This window comes from Canis lupus, chromosome 28, assembly GCF_048164855.1.
Source record: "Canis lupus baileyi chromosome 28, mCanLup2.hap1, whole genome shotgun sequence".
NCBI lineage: Eukaryota > Metazoa > Chordata > Mammalia > Carnivora > Canidae > Canis > Canis lupus.
Window position 1 is genome coordinate 38,191,932 of NC_132865.1, and position 20,410 is coordinate 38,212,341.

The following is a 20,410-nucleotide window of genomic DNA, read 5'->3' on the forward strand; positions in this document are numbered from 1 at the left end:
CTCGAACTTTTCTGCCATAGACTATTTTATTTATTAAATATGTTTATATTCCTTAGGAAATTATTTTCTATGTGTCTTTATCTTATTCTGGTCTAAAAAAAATACATACACCTATATTTCTGTCCCCTTTATTTTCAGCTTTATTTGTCAGTTTTGTTCAAATAATGCATGTACACAATTTAGAAAGTCAAGTGATACCCTGAAGACAAAGAATAACAGTTCCTGGCATTACCTGTTTCCACCTGGAAGCTCACATTCCAGAAGAAACTTAATGCTTTCAGCTGTTTCGTGGTAGGGAAATTACCTCCACATTGCTAAGATGCTTTTAAAAAATTCATTAATTTTAGATAGCATTTACTTTCTATAATCACAGATGAGGTATTAACTTCCATACCCCTCTTTACCTCTTCCTTCTCATCATCTTGTTGTGGTTAAAGGACTATTCAATTTGAATCAGCACTTGTGTTTTCAGTATTCTGACTATGTAAACATTGCCTTCCCTAGACCAAATAATGTATTATAATTATATTCTCTTTCTTTTACAGTTATGGTTTTTCCTTTACATCTTATTTTAAAATTAGTCATACAGTATGTCTGTCATTCTCTTTGCTGGCTCCATTGTCTATGGGGGGAAGTCCAAGCTCCATGTGTATGTGGCCTGCAAGCTTCATTTTTCATTCCTCTTTGTTGTTTGTTCTAGCCTCACCAAGCACTGCTTTCTATTCCTGTACTTGAGCACTACTGTACTATTTGTAGTACCTTCAGTGGGTGGGTGCATTGCCTCTTGTCTCTTTGTCTTTTCTGCTTATTCTGAACACCTTTCCTTCCTTCTGCCTCTGTACTTACCAGGTCTTCATATTTAGGAAAATCTTCCCATCATTTTGTCTCCAACCCCATGTTCGGGCTGGTGTTCCATGACATCGCTGTGTAACTCTACCACGGCTCTGCTCATCCCATTTTGTAGTTTCTCATGCAAGCTCTTTTCCAGAGGTGTTCTGAGGTCCTTCAGGTTTCCTGAGATTCTTCTAAGGGCTTGAGAAGTCAAGTACTGGGTTTTTCTATAACATCTGAAAACACTGATGTTTCGCTAAACAGGGCTTGTGGGAAAAATAGCCTTGGAGCATACCACTGAAAACCTGTGCAACTGTGTAACCAGTTTATCAACAAAAACAATAGCAGTCCTAATGACATTTCTAGGATAGCTAAATGTGCTGGGATTAGCATGTAGCATTACAGTCAGTCCTTCACAACCTTAAACTCTAGGGTTCATCTTCCTTTTTTGAAACTTAGGTCCTAGAAGTTAATTTACTTATGGATATAATTTTATTTGTATATATTTTTATCAAAATTAAAGAAATCTGAACCTAGGTATAGCCTTAATTTATCTGTTTGGGTTTCTTCTTCGTCTTTTTTTTTTTTTTTTGTATTTGTATTTTTTATTTTATTTTATGTTATTTTAGATTTTATTTATTCATGAGACACAGAGAGAGAGAGGCCAAGACATAGAGAGAGAAGAGGCTTCCTGCAGGGAGTCCACTATGGGATTCGATTCCCAGACAGGGAACATCCCCTGAGCCAAAGGCAGACGCTCAACTGCTGAGCCACCCAGGCATCCCCCTGTCTGTTGTTTTAATCTAGAAACAGTGTCTTAACAGTTTTTTCATCTGCATTCACAGCTTCCCCAGACCACTTGAAGAAACTGTACCAGCATCCGATTGCCTTAGAGGCAGGTACTCGATATTCTCAGCTTTTTGCTGAAAGTTTTCATAAGTTGCTAAGGTATCTCTAATATATGTAATCTTATACCTTCCTGTCACTTCGAACCATGAACATGGAAACCACCACAACTTCTTCATTATCTGCACATCATTGCCTTATAAACTAAATATATGAGCTAACAATTTGTGTTAAACATGATGCACTGTATCAGATTATGTATCCTGTTCCAGAAAACCTATCCTGACCACCAACCTCCTGGATACCCTAGAGCTTTGTGTTTAGATGTGTTTGTCTTTCCTATCAAACCAGAGGGAAGGGAGTCAGGAAATCTGGCTTCAAAGTATTATGCTGCTCCTTGTTCACGGGGTGATGTGTTTCCCAGCTTTTAGAGTACCTGATCTCTGGTCTGTTGTAGTAGGTCAGAAACACAATTACACATTTCCTAAAATGGAAATGTAATTCTCCCTCCCTTGTTAGTATCTGTGGCTGACTGTGTTGCATCTAATAGGTGCTTTTAAATTAGCTTCAACTCATGGATCTGTAGGAACTTGGGATCTTTCTGAAGTTGGATGTAAAACTTCTCATTCATTCATTTTTTAATTAGAGAGATGGGCCATAAATACAATCAGTTTCAAAAAAAAATAAATAAATACAGTTTCTCAAAAGGGTCCAGGCTTAAAAAAAAATCACTGGCCTTACAAGATGAAGATTTTATGGTACAACTATATGTAGTTTTCTTTACCTGCTTTCTTGCTTTAATACCAGCCATATCCTCAACCTTTAATTTAAATCCCTTAGTCCTTTAATTGCATTATATAATCTGTGCCTTTTTAAGGAAGATTTCCTGGGTCCCTGGATCCACTTTGCTCTGGGCTTCTGTAGTCCCAACGTAGTCACATGCATTGTAGTACCCTAGTCCTTTACAGATTGTTTCTACTTGAAAGTGGGCATGTGAATGCCTTCCTCCATAGGCTTATCGTAGCTTTTAATGAGAGAATATACAGAAAACAGTACAGTGTCTGTCAGCAAATGGTAGTAGTTCTTGTTGGTTTGATGATGATTCTTGCCTTTCTCACCAAGAGTGTACACTTTTGTGTAGTGAAGTCCACATTTGTTTTGCTGTGGTAATTTTGTACTGGCCAGGTTAGAGAAGGATTAAGGTCACTCTGTGGAATAATTTTTCCAACTAGTAAAATACAGCATTTCCAGTAGGGCCATTAAATGTGTGCATAGTCAGAATTAGGCTTATAAAGTCCTAAGGTAGGTACCACACGGGAGACTCACAGAAGCTGCCTCCTAGTCTAATATAGCCACTTTTTCTTTCATCCTGGGAAGGCATTCACTCCGAGTAATTGGCCTCTAATTTGTTTAGAGAACAAAACAAAACTCCCCCATAACAAAAACAAACTTTACATGCTAGAATTGTGCTCAGCAAGTTGAAATGCTTGGGCTGTAAAAGGATGCCCAAACTAAGACCTGTTGAAGGAACAGTGGATTGATGTTGCCAGTTGCACTATGTGCTGGGAAATGCACTCATTGAGGAGAATAGTGCTGTGTGCCCATATATTTTTTTCAGTTACTTCTTTTTTGGGTATAGGGGATGCATTGGAGCCAGCTAGGTTTGTATAAGTGAGTTTGAATAAGTTAAATAGGAATGAGACATGAGTTCACGGTATTTCCTCTGCTCAGATAGTTTAAGGAGATCATAGGAAAATACAAAAGAGGACACAGGCAGGCAGTGGGGACAGGGGCAGGACTTGGTGAGACAGCTGCCCCAGTAGTGCTGGAGCAGCTCGGTGCCAGAGGTGTGAGGACCTTGATGAAGCTCGAGGTTATCAGTTGCTTTTCTTCTCTAAAGTCAACAGTAAGGGTACAGCCTTGCCAGAGTAGGCTGTCATAACTCTTTTTTTTTTTTTTTTTTAACGATTTTATTTATTTGTTCATGATAGACACGGAGAGAGGCAGAGACACAGGCAGAGGGAGAAGCAGGCGTTTTGTGGGAGGCCTGATGCAGGACCTGATCCCAGGACCCTGGGGTCACGACCTGAGCCGAAGGCAGGAACTCAAACACTGAACTGCCCAGGTGCCCTGGCTGTCATAACTCTTGTTTTTGGTCACAAGCATTTCAGTTTTCACTTTCCCTCTTCCTGATTTATTAATTCATAAATTAAGTATTGTATGAATTTATTTATTGACTATAGTTGAATAAAAATTAAATTGTATTCATTATGATGTATTAAAATTTTTATTTAGTTTATCAAATTGCAGTTGTGTCTCATTTAAAGATGCTGAATTTGACTTTAAAGAAGTTTGTTGTACTTATACATATAACATATGTTCTAGTGCTTATACTATTAAAGTTGTTAATAAAATTTGTGGTCTCCTTATCACTACAGGGTTTACCAAATAAAACAATTTTAATATATATGTACTTGTATGTGAGTGTATTTTAAAGGTGGATCTGTTTTGTTTCATTTTTTATATTTTGTATTCAGTTGGTAATATGTTACTTTGTGTTAACATTTTGAATTTATGTGGTGCATTTAGGATGTTTAGCATATAGGTGTTAGATTTTTTTAAGTGTAGAAGTTTTAAATCAATCAAGTTATTCATGCATATTAAACTAGACTTACCACCTGGCTTAATGCTTAAGAACATGTTTTTTGGAGTCTGAAAGACCTGGGACTATGTCCCAGCAGTGTCACTTTCTAGAGCAGCTCTGTTTGGTATAGCAGTAACTGGCCACGTGTAGCTATTAAGCACTTACTTGAAGTGTGGCTAGTGTTCCTGACTGAATTTTAAATTGTATTTAATTTTAATTAGTTTTTGGTCTAGGTAGCCACATGTGACTAATGGCTATCATATTGGGCCTCACAGTATGAGGTGACTTAACTCTTTTGTGTCCCAGATTTCCCATCTATACAGATGAAATCAAACTTATGCTATCTTTTGTGATTGTTAGAAGAATCAATAAAATAGTAGATTTAAGGAACTTTAAAACCATTCCCAGAACAGAGTATGTCCTTGAAAAATGGTGGTTATAATGACTATTATATATTTAATAAACTGGAATTACTTTCCTGTGAGCATTAATTTAAACCTGTTTATTTTTATTCTTCCCTTTCAGGATTAATTTATTTTTGGAAATCAAGTGCAATATTAAAGGGAAAACAAACCACACTACATTATTGGAAGCCATTTCTGCTAATTTTATTACATTTTAAAATTTATGATTTGATTTGAATTCTATCATGGGAGGAGCTGTGAGTGCTGGGGAAGATAATGATGACTTAATTGATAACTTAAAAGAAGCTCAGTATATCCGCACTGAAAGAGTGGAGCAAGCCTTCAGAGCGATTGATCGCGGAGATTACTATTTGGAAGGCTACCGAGACAATGCTTACAAAGACTTAGCCTGGAAGCATGGGAACATACACTTGTCAGCACCTTGCATTTATTCTGAAGTTATGGAAGCATTGAAACTTCAACCAGGATTGTCTTTTCTTAACCTGGGAAGTGGAACCGGATATTTAAGTACAATGGTGGGCTTAATTTTAGGTAATTTTATTTTTGTAAAATTTTATTTTAAAAAGTAAGCTTTGTGTTACTGTTTATGATTTACAGGGTTTGTAAATTTGTCAATCTTTGAATGTATATCCTCGGAGTAGTTCTCTTCCTTCCTTAAGTGTGGAATCACAAGATAGTAGTAATCTTTTTTTTTATTCTCAGCCCTGACCCTGAAAGTTAGCTTGTGCATTTAATCCTAGGCTTAAGAAGCCCTTGGGACTGTTTTTCCAATCATTGTCTGTACTTAAAATTGAACAACTGGTAGGCAGGAAACTCAGGGATATCATGTAATCTGTCTCAGGTACAGGGTTGTGACTGCTGGCATAGACAATTCAATAGTCATCGATGTCCCATTTTAAATGGAATGGTGCCAGGTTTTTGATAGAAATACAGGAGTATGTGGGTGTAGAGTATATGGCACTGGTGAGGCAGAGCAAGTATTTGGGAGAAAAACAGAAGAGAAGTATATGTCAATAAGCTTGCAGCATACTTACTGTTTGTTCTGTCAGGTATTATTCCTGGTACACGTATACAGCAGTGATCAAAAGGGACACATAGCTCTGCCTATGAGAAGCTTACTGTATGCTTACTGTCAGGGTGAGGTGGTGTTTAAAAAACTTCACATAGAGTAACTCATTTAATGTTCCTGAGAATCCTGTGATGTACACACTATTAGGATTCCCATGTGTGTAGGTGAGTAAACTGAGGCACAGAGAGGTTAACCTGCCTCAAGTCACAGAGCTAGGAAGTGACACCTGGGAAATACAGAATGTGGGTTGAAAAGGCATGGATGGAAGAAAATATGTGTTAAGACCTTAGGATGATGTTGGAGGGTGAACAACCATTATTTTTACTAAGCCACTTGGTATTTCCTGAGTGCTGCTGTGTGACAAGCCTTAAGGTAGAGCCTCAAGGCCCATAACATAGACTCTTGTCCTTGAGTCAGACTGGTGGGAGTGGAGAGACAAGAAAATCAGCCATTCTCATCTAGTGTGATAAGTGCTACCGTTGAGGCAAATGCCCGAGTTATAGGGATGAGACTGGTTTAAAATTCAGTTGCAGTGATGGAGAATCATTGAAGGATTTTGAATAGAGAAATGAATATACTCTAGCGAGGTGACTCTGTGTCCCAGGGTGCTGAGACAGTTTTAGTTTCTCTCTCTTGTCCTAGCATCAGTATTTATGATATCCTTATCTTTCCCAAAGTCCTAGTTTTGACAATAAATTATGTAGTCACATTAAGTGACTTTTAAGGCATTTTCAGGCCTGAAATTACTTTTTCTTACATATTAACCAGTTCTTTACTTTCTTTCCTATTCATGGAACCTGCAGTTTATTTCATAAAAACAACGGAGTCAGTTCCTAATACATAATACAACCTAATACATAAACAGTCTATTTCATCCCACTACTAAGTTTCTGATACATAATGGTATGCCTAAAAATAGTAGCCAATTATTCTTACCAAGAAGGAAATCAGCTCACATTTAAATTTGGTAATTCCTGAGACGGGAATTTCTCTGCAGGTTGGGAACCCCACATAATCTATTAACTTTTGAAAAAGGGATCTCAGGGTTTGAGACTCTGTCCAAATTGAAGGAACTTAATTGAGGGAGTAAGTAGAGCTTTTAAAAAAAATGGGAGTTTCCTTCTTGAAAGTGCATTTCTTTTTTTTTTTTTTTTTTAATTTTTATTTATTCATGATAGTCACACACACACACAGAGAGAGAGAGAGAGAGAGAGAGAGAGAAAGAGGCAGAGACACAGGCAGAGGGAGAAGCAGGCTCCATGCACCGGGAGCCCAACGTGGGATTCGATCCCGGGTCTCCAGGATCGCGCCCTGGGCCAAAGGCAGGCGCTAAACCGCTGCACCACCCAGGGATCCCTTGAAAGTGCATTTCTTGACCAGCTCTGGCAACTTCAGGCTGGAGTCCAGGCATCCTAGCATGTCTGGCTAGCCTCAGATCACTTGTTACCCTGTGTCCCACCTCTCTGGCCCTGTCAGCTGGCTCATGCCGAGGGAGGTCAGTCTTAGCCAAAGGCCTTCAGGGAAGTGGGGGCGGAGGTCATAATTAGCAACCTTGCTAGCAATGAAATTGCCCCCTTAAACTTTACTCCTCAGTCTCTGTTCCAAGAGATTAGATTCTGTGGTCAGATGCTTTTGTAGGCTGACCTCAAACTTTATTGTAACTTGAAAACCATACCAGAAGGCTGCGTGGAGAAACAGACCCCTGTGAGTGATCCACAATGCAGTAGAGATTTCCCCCCTGTTATAAGGCTCCGGGGAGGCATGGTCCTTAGTTACATGTATGACTATCGTTACTGGACATTATTCCAGGATTTATCTGTGTGTGACTCTGCGGTTGAGACCAAGATAAAGTTCAACTCTTTTTGATGGGAAATGATCATTTGGTGAGAAAGATAAGAACTCTTTAAAGAAGAAGGAAAGTCAGAAAGAACAGTCTGTAAAACAGTGATTACTAACAGCTAATAAATCTTGGATCTGTCTAGCTTCTGAGGAAGCTTAATGCTTTTGCCCCTCCCCCTCCCTTTATGGTTTGCTTTGTGAGCGTTTTAAGTCAAGGAGGTGGACCCAAAGAAAGGTGCTTACATGTTCCCTACAATATCTGAGTACAGCGAATCAGATTTGGCTTTGTTGCTTCACAGTGACCTTACTAACAGAAGTTTTGTCCTTATTAAGTAACTGTAACATCATGGCTCTAAGCCATGCTTCTCTCCTGGTCACAAGATAGGAATGACAGGTGCTCACCATAGGCAGGGATTCTCATTGACGACATGCTGAGCATGCTCTGGAGGAACCGTGTCTAAGGGCTAACTAAGGCAGGGAGAGCAGAGTGTCTGTGATTTGGTAATACAGATAGGAGAAATGCTCATTGACGGATTGCCACTGCTGCTCCCTCTGGAAACACACCTGTAGAGGACGGGAAGCCATCTTGTGAGAGCTTTTGTTCAGTGACAGGAAGTTCGGTTTATCTTAACTTCAGGAAATTTCTTGTGATTGAAGTACACCTGAGGCAGTTATTCATAAGTGGAATAACTTCCACTCATAAGTGGAATAACATTCATTTATCTTGCTCCAGACCTGGAGAATGGATCACTCCAACTCCTAATGTGCCTCATTTAGACAACTTCTGGTTTTACATTAAAGATAAATTCTTGTTCACTTGTTTCTCAAGACTCCTCCTAGAACTAAGGATTTTCACAAAGAATCAAGTGCTTAATTCTCTCAATACTGTCTTTCCCATACCTAGGAAATCCCATTGAAAAATTGGTCCAAGAGACGAGGGCTCCTAAGTCCTCTGTTTCCCAGAGGTGAGTTATGAATATCAGGTCTTGAAAGCAAGTTGGTCTGATCATCTTTCTGATTCAGGTAGGGATGGTTTTCCATTTAGATCCTTTCTGCTTAGAGATTCACTCCCATTTTCTTATATACCCATAATATAAAAGTTATAGCTTTCTTATGAAACCTATAATATGAGAGTTCATCCAACTTAATGGCTTTTTCTTAGTCACTTGACTAGTTCCTGAGTTAATAGAAATGACTGGAGAAACTGCCAGAAGCATTCCAATATCATGTTTGCCACTACCTCAGCACTACATTAGTTTCTAAAGGTAAAACAGTTGGCAAGCTTGTGTGATAAACAGGCAACCACATTATATTGTCTAATGCTGCTGTGTTGTCCAAAAGGCTGATTAGGTAAGCTACATGTTGCTATCATATTTGTTCTCCATAGTCTTTATCTCTTTACCAGATGTTATTAAATGGACCTTATTCAGCTGCCCTTAGATTGCCTTTGACTCAATCAAGATACTTATTTTTTAGCTCCCATTTTAGCCCACCTTCTCCCTTTAATAAGATGCAACTTACATGCAGTAAAGTTTGCCCATTTTAAGTGTACAGTTCAGTGAGTTTAGTAAATTTGCAGTTATGTAAACATTACCATAGTCCAGCCTGAGAATGCTTCCATCACCCCCAAATAGATCCCCCATGCCCTGCTGAATCCACTCCTTATCCCCACCCCAGCCCCTGTCAATCATTTACCTATGTTCTGTTTCTATAGATTTGTCTTTTCTGTACATTTCATATAAATAGGATTATATAGTATACTGGCTTTTGTGTATGGTTTCTTTGACTTAACATTATGTTTTCAGGGCTGCTGTAGCATGCATTAGTACTCCATTCCTTTTTATGATTGAATAATACTTCACTGTATGGGCATACATTATTTTGTTTGTCCATTCACCACTTAACGGACATTTGGGTTACCACTTTTTGAGTATTATGTATGATACTGTTAGGAACATTCAAAATGTACAAATTTTTGGGTGGACATCCATTTTCTTTTTTCTTTCTTTTCTTTCTTTTCTTTTCTTTTTCTTTCTTCTCTTTTCTTTTCTTCTCTTTTCTTTTCTTTTCTTTTCTTTTCTTTTCTTTTCTTTTCTTTTCTTTTCTTTTCTTTTCTTTTCTTCTTTCTTTCAGAGAAACAGAGAGAGAGAGAGGGACACAGACACAGGCAGAGGGAGAAGCAGGCTCCATGCAGGGAGCCTGACGTGGGACTCGATCCCTGGTCTCCAGGACCACGACCTGGGCTGAAGGCGGCACTAAACTGCTGAGCCACCCGGGCTGCCCTCCATTTTCATTTCTCTTGGATGGATTCCTAGAAGTGGAATTGCTTGGTTCTATGTTAAGTTTATGTTTAACTTTTTTTTTTTTTTTTTTTTGGTAAAGTTTTACTTATTTTGAGGGAGCCTGTGCACAGGAAAGAGAGAATCTTTCAGGCAGACTTCCCTCTGAGTGTGGCTCAATCCCAGCTCATTTGAGATCATGACTTGAGCCAAAACCAAGAGTTGGACACAACCGATTGAGCCACCCAGGCACCCCATGTTTAACTTTTAAAGAAATTATCAAAGTATTTTCTAAAATGACTGCACTGGTTCTAGTTTCTCCACATCTTCACTGGTGCTTGTGTGTTTTTTGTTTTTTTGTTTTTTTTTTTAGTAGCTATCATAGTAGCTATCTTGCTGTGGTTTTAAGTTGCACTTCTAATGATGTGGAGGAGCATCTATTCCTGTGTTTTTTAGTCATTCCTGTATCTTTAATTAAATGTCTTTTCAAATTTCTTCCCCATTTTTTAATTAAGCTGTTGGGTGTTCTTATTGAGTTGTAAATGTTCTTTATAGATTTTGATTCAAGCCCTTTATCAGAAATACTGTTTTCAAATGTTTTCTCATGCTCTTTTAAACGCCTCTTTTTAGAAATCTCTTGGCTCACTGTGAGCCAGACAATCAGGGAGATCCCGAGTGTTCTTCAGCTCCCCTCCCCCTTTCTTTTTGTTAAGACAAAACATACTCTGTAGGTTCTCAGGGTTCTCTTTGTAGAGTATATTTTCTGTATTAAACCAAACCTCAGTTTTTCCCCTTTTTTTTTTTTTTTTGAGGATATTTTGTTTTTACTTTTTAGGAATTACAAAGGCTCTTGGTATGTGCTTTATTTTGGGCTCTGAGTAAATCTGTTTTGAAAAGAACCATTTCATTTAGACTAGTCATATTTTCTGAAATCAGTAAGGCTACTTGCTATTTAAACCATTCTTCTTAGTCCCAGTTAGGCTTCTCTGCATCCTTTCTTCTGCCAACATACCCTGTATTGAGTTGCCATTATTTTTCTGTATCGTAGGGTTTTCTCCCCACTCTTGCTTCTGGGTATGGAGTGGAACTCATTACTCAACCATCTCTTTCATTGCTGCTACCTCTAATAATCAACACATGATTTTTGTGTTTGGGATATTACTGCTAATTATTATTGGGTAACAAATGGTAATAAAAATATCAAATATTAGGAAATAGTACAGGTTTTAGAAATCTTAAGGTTTTCATAGTAATTTCTGGTTGTATTTCCTCACACTGTTCTTCAAAGTTGTAAAGCAATCCCTTCAGCGGTGTGAAAAATCTTAGGTGGTTCTCTGTGCATCTTGAGTTTTTATTTACCTTTAGGATTGACTCTACCCAACTCAGATTATCATTGTATCAAATACAGTTGATCCCTGTTATTTGTGAATTCACTACACCATAAAATTTGTAAACTTGAGATCAGTACGTGGTGGTTTTTCTTTTCTTTCTTTTTTTTTTTTTTAAGATTTTATTTATCCATTTATGAGAGACACAGAGAAAGGAAGAGAGAGAGGCAGAGGCACAGGCAGAGGGAGAAGCAGGCTTCCTGCAAGGTGCCCGATGTGGGACTTGATCCCAGATCCCAGGATCATGCCCTGTGCAGACGTTCGACTGCTGAGCCACCCAAGCATCCCTGTACATGGTAGCTTTTAAAGCCATTTGTGCATATGTCTGCAAATACTGAACTACTAAATACTGAACCATTGCTACTTAGGGAAACATGTACATTCACATACCTCAAATTGTTAATAATCTTAACTCCTAAAAACCTAACCTCTTCATTTATTTGCTTTATCTTATAAAAGAGAAAATGAGCTTCCAAAATATTAAGAGATTTGCCTGAGAATGGCCCAGGAAGGGCCAGAAATGGGTCCTAGAACTAGAAGGAGCAGCAGGTTGTGCTGTACTGTTCCTTTCTGTCTCCATTCTCTAAATTTTCACCCTATTGTGTTTCTCATTCTGCTGAAAGGTACTTTTTTTCTACCAAAAATGACTCAGGTGGAAACCTGAATATCAGAATCTATTCTCTATTTAATTATGTTTTGTGAAATAGGTAACATATTGGTAGGGTTAAAGAAATCCAAAAGAATCAAAAGGCATACTCTATTTTTAATTTTTTTTTTATTTTTTGAGAGCGAGCGAGCGAGTGAGAAAGAGAGAGAACGCTGCATTCGTGTGGGGGGAGGGACTTATGGATGGGGGGGAGGGAATCCCAAGCAGGATCCATGGCTGGAATGGAGCCCATCTTTGGGCTCGATCTCATGACCCTGAGATAATGACCTGGGCCCACATCAAAAGTCAGATGCTCAACCACCTGAGCCACCCAGGTGTCCTTCAAAAGGCATACTTTAAAAGGTTTTCCTTTTCTCTATTTTATCTAGTTGTCTTCCCACTTCAGGAATAGATTCATAGAGCCTGGAATACCTCGACATTGCATAATACTCATATGATTATAGTTGACCTGAAGTCATAATTTTCTTAGGTACATAAAGGAAAAGATGTATTGCATTTTAGAAGATTCCTGTCACAGCTGAAATCACTAAGAAATTTCTTTTGAGTGGAATGTATTTATTGCTAAGTCTTCTGTGGAATGCCTCATTCTGTGATAATAACTATAAAAAAAATTTGACATATACTTAAGGACTTTCGTCTGTGTACTTTATATTTAAATTAAGACATGAAAAATATACGTTTTAGGCTTTGTATATTTCATTTGCCTCAGTCTTGGCTGTTAATCCTTTAAGTTTGGGACCATAGCTACATTTTTATACTTTATCATTCTTTCAAAAGATATTTATTATATTGAACATTGTGCCAGCTGCTGAGGATACAGCAGTGCACAAGACACATCCTATAACTTTGAAATTATTCATATCCTCTCTGAACTAGTAGTAGAAGTGTGATGTCAATTGCATTGGCCATTCTTTTCATTTAGTTCACTATTTATTTTGTGAATTGGTCAGTATGCTGGCCCCAGCATCTCTTCAGATATTTTACAAATAAAAACCCAGTGGAATGAAAGAGCTGCTGAAAACGGCTTCCAGGGGAAATTTACTGTATTAAAAAGAATATATAGATCAAGAACTAAAGCTGTTTAAATTAGCTTTTAAACCTATTTTCCATTTTATAGGTGAGCACAACTTTTTCTTTATTTACTGAATTTACTGTCATAGAAACTTAAATCTGTATTTTGATGTTCCACTAGATGTATGAGATAGTCATAAGTTGTGAACATATAGACTTGAGTATTAGCCTGCTGAGTGGAAATATGTAAATGAGCTGATTGTGATGTTTGTTTTGGTATTTTAGACATGCAATTTACATAGGGGCTTGGATTCATTTTATGTAAACCAGTATGTTCAGATTTTGTGTCAACATAGATCTTAAGATTCAAGTATAATAAAGAAAAGCAGCACTTACAAATCCATCAGCTGAGAGGAGTTCAAGGGACTGGAACTCTTAACTTTCTGGAAAAATTTTCAGGATTTGCTTCATGAGGTCTTTCCTAAACCTAGAGAGCAGAGAACCAAGTCTCCAGTCTAGTCATACATATATCCAGCTAGCTTCAGAATGGTTACCCTAACGTGGCCAGACTCAGTAAACATTTTGACAGTGTTTGTTTTTCTTTAATGTGCTCTTTTTGTGTAATGTAATAGGATGGAGAAACCATAAGAAATTAATTGTATCTTAAGTGTCAGTTCATGAGGTCTGTTTCTTTGTATCTGGTTAATGATTAACTTATCTTTTGCTGATTCCTTTTACTCCCCTTTGCTTTATCTACCTTTGCACTATTTTATGTCTCTTTGTTACACTTCAAGGTGTTCACAGAGTGAAACCTAATACTGTTGCTTACCTGTTACTGTCTCTGAATTCTTATAAACTTATTTATAAATCTTCCCAAAGATGCTTTATTTTATACAACTGAAGTTAGTAATAAAATGACGTTGGAACTTATTAAAAGATGTTTTTACATTATATATTTCGGTTCTTATGAGAAACATTACCCTAGTTTCATAGAAATCAAGTAACTGATTCACATGCTCCCTCTTGTGGTAAAAACTTAGTTTTATCCATAATGCTTTTATTTGTAGTTACTAACTCGTGATAACACTTTACCGATGAGAGCAGAGATTTGGGTAGTCCAAAGAGATTTTAAAAATTGGGAGGATGTGGCTTGTGTGCTCAACTTGGGCTGCATTTACGGTTATCTGCTGGGCCTGGGTCACACCCTGGGAGATTCCCTCTGCCTGTCTGGGGTGGCAGCCAAGCATTTACAGTTGAAATCAAATTAAATTTAATCTACTTTTAAATATAATTCAAAAATTCCCACATATGCAGTCAGGGTTAAGAACTATTTAGAGGTTAGGATTTTGCTTCTACAACTAGTCACTTTTGTATACAAAGAGAGGGCACGTAATGATTTATAAATTGCACCCATACTATACTTTATAGTGTGTGAAGCACTTTTATGTAATTTACTTGATTTTCCCAGGAACTCATTTTATGCAATAGGAAAGACTTCAAAGGGTAAGTTACTGGTCTCTGATTATAAAGCTGTTAGGAGAAGGAATCAGGATTGGAAATTAAATCTACTCTTTTTCTTACTGCTCCGTGGAATGCAGATCTGAGTCCTCAGTTAAAATGATGGATCTTAAATTAGCTCATCTTGAGAGCTCTTCTAGTTACTTTTCAGGAAGTAGTTTTTGCCTGTGGCTGTGTTCTGTAAAATAGCTTTACACAAAATACTGAAGGTGCTAAAAACTTCATTAAAACATTGTGTGGAACTCTCCTGATTTCCCTGGACTGCCTTAGGCCAGCTCTACCCTCCATACTATACTCAAAACAGCCTTTCAGGGTGTCTCAGAGAAGGAAGCTGTAGTATTAGGTGTAACATAGGGTCAACATTGATGTAAAAAGATCTAGATATTGTAGAGACACCTAAACCTGATGATTATTGACCTTTATATAACTTATATGCTTTAATTATTGACTGATGATAAATGAACTAGATTAGCTCCAACTGCTACAAAGGAAAAATAGTTTATAGATTTTATTGGAATTCCAATATTGAAATTTTGTTATATTTATTATTGCTCTTAATAAATAGGCCTTTGCCAGCCTTACCAATCATGTCTAATATTACATAGGCTACCTAGGTTTTTCTAGTAACTATTTGTCTTAATAAACTTTGACTTCTGTGTATATTTCTATTTTTTCTCTGTTTTCCTATTAAAGATAATAGTCAACTGTTGGTACTTTTATTTTTCTAATAGGTATTACAAAAATGATGCCTTTATCATTTTATAGAAAAACTTCTTCACATTGTCAAATACAAAATAGCATTGAAAACTATTGAATACAAAATTAAGTTTATGCTTCATCTGTTAGATGGTGTTAGAAAGTGTTGACGAATACTGTCTTTTGGATACCATTTAATTTTTTTTTTTCTTTTTTTTTCTTTTTTTTTTAATTTTTATTTATTTATGATAGTCACAGAGAGAGAGAGAGAGAGAGGCAGAGACACAGGCAGAGGGAGAAGCAGGCTCCATGCACCGGGAGCCTGACGTGGGATTCGATCCCGGGTCTCCAGGATCGCGCCCTGGGCCAAAGGCAGGCGCCAAACCACTGTGCCACCCAGGGATCCCTAATTTTTTTTTTCATTGACCTTTCCATTGTACCTTCCTGTCAGAATTATTTTCTACTGTTTCTTTTATTAATTTGAAAATCTTGTTTTCTGCTATCTCTTTGACTAGCCTGCCTGCTTGCTTGCTTGCTTTCTTTCTTTCTTTCTTTCTTTCTTTCTAGAAATTTATTTATTTGGGAGAGAGAAGAGTGCACAGAGAGAGAGGGAGAAGCAGGCTCCCTGCTGAGCAGGGACCCCCCCCCCCCACACACACACACCCCTTGGCCCTATCACCCTATGTGGGGTTTGATCCCAGGACCCTGAGATCATGACCTGAGCCCAAGGCAGATGCTTAACTGACAGAGCCACCCAGGTGCCCCAAGCCCATTATTTTTTGATTGAAAAAGTTACATATGGGTATAGTCCAGAGATTTTAGACAAAAAGGTGTAATGATGGAAATGTCTCCTTCTTGCCCTAGAGCTTAGTCCCTTTCCTAGAGGTAGCGATGTATACTTTTAGTTTTTTGTGTTTTATTTTTCTGTTCTATTTAATATAGATGCCAAATATGAGTTGTAATAAACAGTGTCACAGTACATTTTTATCATACACTTGATGTGTTCTAGTTGCATATCGTATTCTAAATAAATGAGATACTGGTGACATTGCTGTTTAAATTCTACCTTTTAATAATGCATTCTTTTAAATTTATTTTCAATATGTCAATTATTATTCAGTTTATGATAAAGATATGTCTGTGATATTTAAATTAATACCATGCATTAAAAATCATAAATGGTGTTTTTGCACTAGAAGTTAATGCATAGAATATTCTGCTTGTCTATTTATGATATTGCCATATCCTTTATATGTTAATAAAATTGTTTTAATTTTATATCAAAGTACTATGAAATACAAGTAATGTGAAAAACATTCTTAAGAAATTTTCTTAATGAACTTTAACCTTATTTCCAAAACTTGCCACTTTGGTTTTAGACAATAAGCAGAAAGCAAGGAGAAGAAAAAGAGACCAGTGGTGTCTTTTAGTGATGAACAACCTGTGTAGTCCCTTTGTTCTAGAACTCTGAAAGTCAACTCTCTTTGTTAAGAAAGCAGTTTGAAAGACTGAATAGAAACTTGATTTTCAGATTCTTTACTGGACACCTTTATTATAGTGCTTATGCATTTGGCCTTAACAGGAAATGTCAAATTATACAGTATTGTTGCTTTTCATTGATCTTTTACCCATTTACCCCTAATTTTGTTTTGTTTTGATAAAAATAGGTGATTAGCTAGATTATTAATAAAAATATGAAAGTTTCTGTTCTACATTAAATGGATCACGGTTAAAAGGGTAAAAGAAATTCTTCAACCAGTATTTTCCTTATAATGTACATAATATTAAATAATTGTGGTTTAATTTGAGTTTTTTTTTAACTTTTTTTTTTTTTTTTTAAGATTTTATTTATTGAGAGAGAGAGCAAGAGAGAACATGAACAGGAAGGGGAGGGAGAAGCAGGCTCTTCACAAGTGGGGAGCCTGACATGGTGCTCCATCCCAGAACCCTGGGATCATGACCTGAGCTGAAGGCAGACACTTAACCAACTGAGCCACCCAGGTGCCCCTAATTTGAGTTTTTTAAACGAGGGACTCTGTTCAGGATTTCCTAGTATTCTTTGTTTCCTTGTGGAAATTAAAGTTATCAAAATATTCAGATTCCGTATAAATTAAAAAGAGATGTCACCATGTGTTCTTCTGTAAGTTTATTTTGTAGGTCATTTTTATTTTTGAAAACAGCAAATTTTTGTTTGACTCAGTTTATAGTAATAATAAGGAATTATAAGAGGTCTTAAATGCTCTCAGATGGATGTTTCAGTTTTCAGATGAAGACCAGTAGTTCAACTGTAAGGAAACAAAAAATCAAAACATTTAGGATTGCATAGATCAGAATAATTTACTTTGAAAGTATAAAAAACATTACAAAGGGAGTTAATTCTATCTGTTGTGTTTTGATGGATCAAATACCGTTTTATTTAACCTTTTTACCTGAGTACATTTTTCAAGTAGAACTAGTTTTTTTTTTTTAATAATACCAATCAAATGCAATCTGATACAAATGTAGTAGGTTAAAGGATTATCTGATTTTGGCTTAAAGATAGTCTCTAAACATTTTGGTTTATTTTTTATAGTTAGGTAGTTCTAGATCACTTTTTTTTTTTTTTTAATGTGTCCTCTGACCATTCAAACATGATAATTGATGACTGATTTTTTGTTATTTAAAAAAATCTTAGAGGTCATTGGAACTCCACTTACATTGTATTTTTAATGACATTCAGTAGGGAGCATATTGAGTTAATTGGTTCCTAAGATGCAAGATACAGAAAATAAGTACATATAAGATAAGGAAAATAAATACATACACACACTTTTTCCTAGGAGACCAATTTCAAAATAAAAATAAAACAAAAATATAGGGTGGAAAACCCTGTTTGGCTCAGTTTTGGAAGTTCAAAAGCAACTCGCCTAACTAGATGAGATTGTGTGTTACTTTCATGTACATCCTAGGGCAGGCAATAATGCACAGTAGCTTTAGGAAATGTGAATCCCGTTGGTCATATTCTCAGCGATTATACCACGACCACTTCCTGGGCTGAGAGAGCTCTCCTTTTCCTCATTCCTAGAATGTCACTTATCCATAGCTATGGGTAAAAAGAAATACTAAGTGAAGTGTGCTAGAACAGGAAAGTAAAATCAGCTCTGCAATGAAGTGTCTCAGTGGTCACATTCTGCTAGACATTGGGAGCTCCTTTTAAAGGCTTAGAATGTGGTCTTGGCACTCCAAGAATTTAGTATGTAATGGAGTGATGTGAGATACTTCTATAGCATCTGTGTTAACACATGGTTTCAGGCATTTTAGAATTCTCAAACTTTTAACAAATGGTAAGTGAAAAATGTGATGGTAATGAACTTTTACTGTATATAGGAATATGATTATTTCTTTGTCAATGTTGTCCTGACAGATAAGCTACTCCCCTGAGAGTACTCTCTGTAACTTAGTCTTTGTTTTGTTTTGTTTTTTTTTTCTTTCTTTCTTTTTTAAATTAAAGCTATGTAAATAGTGAGATTTCCATTCAGCTTTTTAAGTCTGGCCAGTAGACGTGCACATATTTAAGCCTTTTAAATTCTCTTGTGGTAGATAAATGAGCAGAAATTAAAAAAGCTCTGTAAAGACATATTTTATATATATATGTATATAAATAAAAATATATTTTATAAAAATGCTGCTGCTACAATTGCAGGTCCTTTTGGAATAAATCATGGGATTGAGCTTCATTCAGATGTGGTGGAATATGCCAAGGAAAAATTGGAGAGCTTCATCAAAAATAGTGATAGCTTTGATAAGTAAGTATTCTTATCTATAGTTTTGGTTTGAAAGCAGTTGATAAGTAGATACATATTGACATGTCTCTTCCTCAGTGCTGTTAGTTTATTGACCTGAATTGCTCAGTTGAATGCAGCAAAAATCAGTGTGTATAAAATGACTGAAAAATGAAGTTAGAAAAATTATTTGATGCTATAATTTTTGTTCTATGTAAGTCTGTAGATTACAAATAAATCACTTCTAATTCTGTATTACTATCACTTTATGATCCTTTTTTGGTCTTTTTATATTATTTGGCTTTGGTGACAGAAATTATAATAGTGTCCATTCTAGTGTTTTGATGATTTCCTAGCAGTTTTCCTAGTAATTAGAGTAATATTCCCATCATTAAATATCATACAAGTACCTTTTCTGAAAATACAATATTCTGGCATTAGAAAATTTTGTCCTGGAACAGGTTTTATGCCTTTGGAATGGTAATTTAATAGTTCTTCCCTCTTTATTCATAAAATAAGAGGGATACCTGTTAGCATACAAAGGGCTTTCTTAAAATGTTCAATTACCTTATAATATAGCTAAAGTTAGTTATTATAGAAATACATTGATATATTTTTTGATAGGGTTGTGTTTGAGCAATTTTTTAGAAAACGATTTTTTTTTTTTGAACTTGTATTTTTGAAGAAATACTGCACAGATGTTGGTTCTTAGCCTGGCAGGAGAGTCTTCTTGGTGTGTAATGTTCTAAAATTCAGCAATGATGGAACTATGGAGCAAAGGTGTCTTCTGCTAAAGTCTATGAACTCTGTGAGATTATTTAAAATTTGAGGACATTTATATCTCCCAACTAGTGATATTTTTAAAGAAAGAAAGTCTTAAAAAGCTTAGAACACTAGCTTAGAACCCAGTCACCTTAGATAGCAAAGTTTTATTACAAAACCAGAGTTCCAATTCGGCTTGTTAAGAGTGGGTTTTCTTCACTCACCTCTAGACCCTGGCCATGACCATGAAAGGTGAGAAACTTGTGAGTCTGAATCAGGGCTGAGGGCTTTTCTCTGGAGAGTTTTAGGCTTGAGACAGTACCGCTAAGGACAGAAAAGACCCTGCGAATGTCTGCTGGAGTATGTTTTCCTTTTCTTCCCCTTCTCTGCCTTTTCTCTCCTGCCCCTTGCCCTTTGCCCGTGTGGCACTTGATTGGTTGAAGAACAGAATTGCTGCAAAATCCTTGGTGTTACAGAGGGAAGGGGAGGTCTTGTGTATAGATAAGTGTGATTGTAATTGGGTTATTAAAGACTTCAGTCAGACAGGCTTGAGAGAATTGGAAAATTCTCAGGTTTTGAAAATGATCAGGTTTATTTTGTTCTAATTAATTCAATGTGTTTGAGCAGGCTACTTGAATTTTCTGCATCAATTTGCTGAACACCATCTTTTATTT

At 36.6% G+C, this 20,410-nt stretch overlaps 1 protein-coding gene across 12 annotated transcripts in view; it reads left to right on the forward strand.

Annotated features, from left to right (window-relative positions):
* The window catches only part of PCMTD1 (protein-L-isoaspartate (D-aspartate) O-methyltransferase domain containing 1), a 68,189-nt gene that overhangs the window by 24,599 nt on the left and 23,180 nt on the right, over positions 1-20,410 (forward strand). For 7 of the 12 annotated variants that reach the window (XM_072804645.1, XM_072804646.1, XM_072804656.1 and 4 more), the window contains 2 exons: positions 4,847-5,277; positions 18,896-18,998. In XM_072804645.1, coding sequence (XP_072660746.1) covers positions 4,971-5,277; positions 18,896-18,998 — 410 coding nt within the window. In that variant the 5' untranslated portion in view covers positions 4,847-4,970. Of the gene's footprint in view, positions 1-1,681; positions 1,727-3,670; positions 3,803-4,846; positions 5,278-8,563; positions 8,678-18,895; positions 18,999-20,410 lie in introns of those variants that run through there. The other 5 variants (XM_072804654.1, XM_072804657.1, XM_072804649.1 and 2 more) reach the window with 4 other exon arrangements.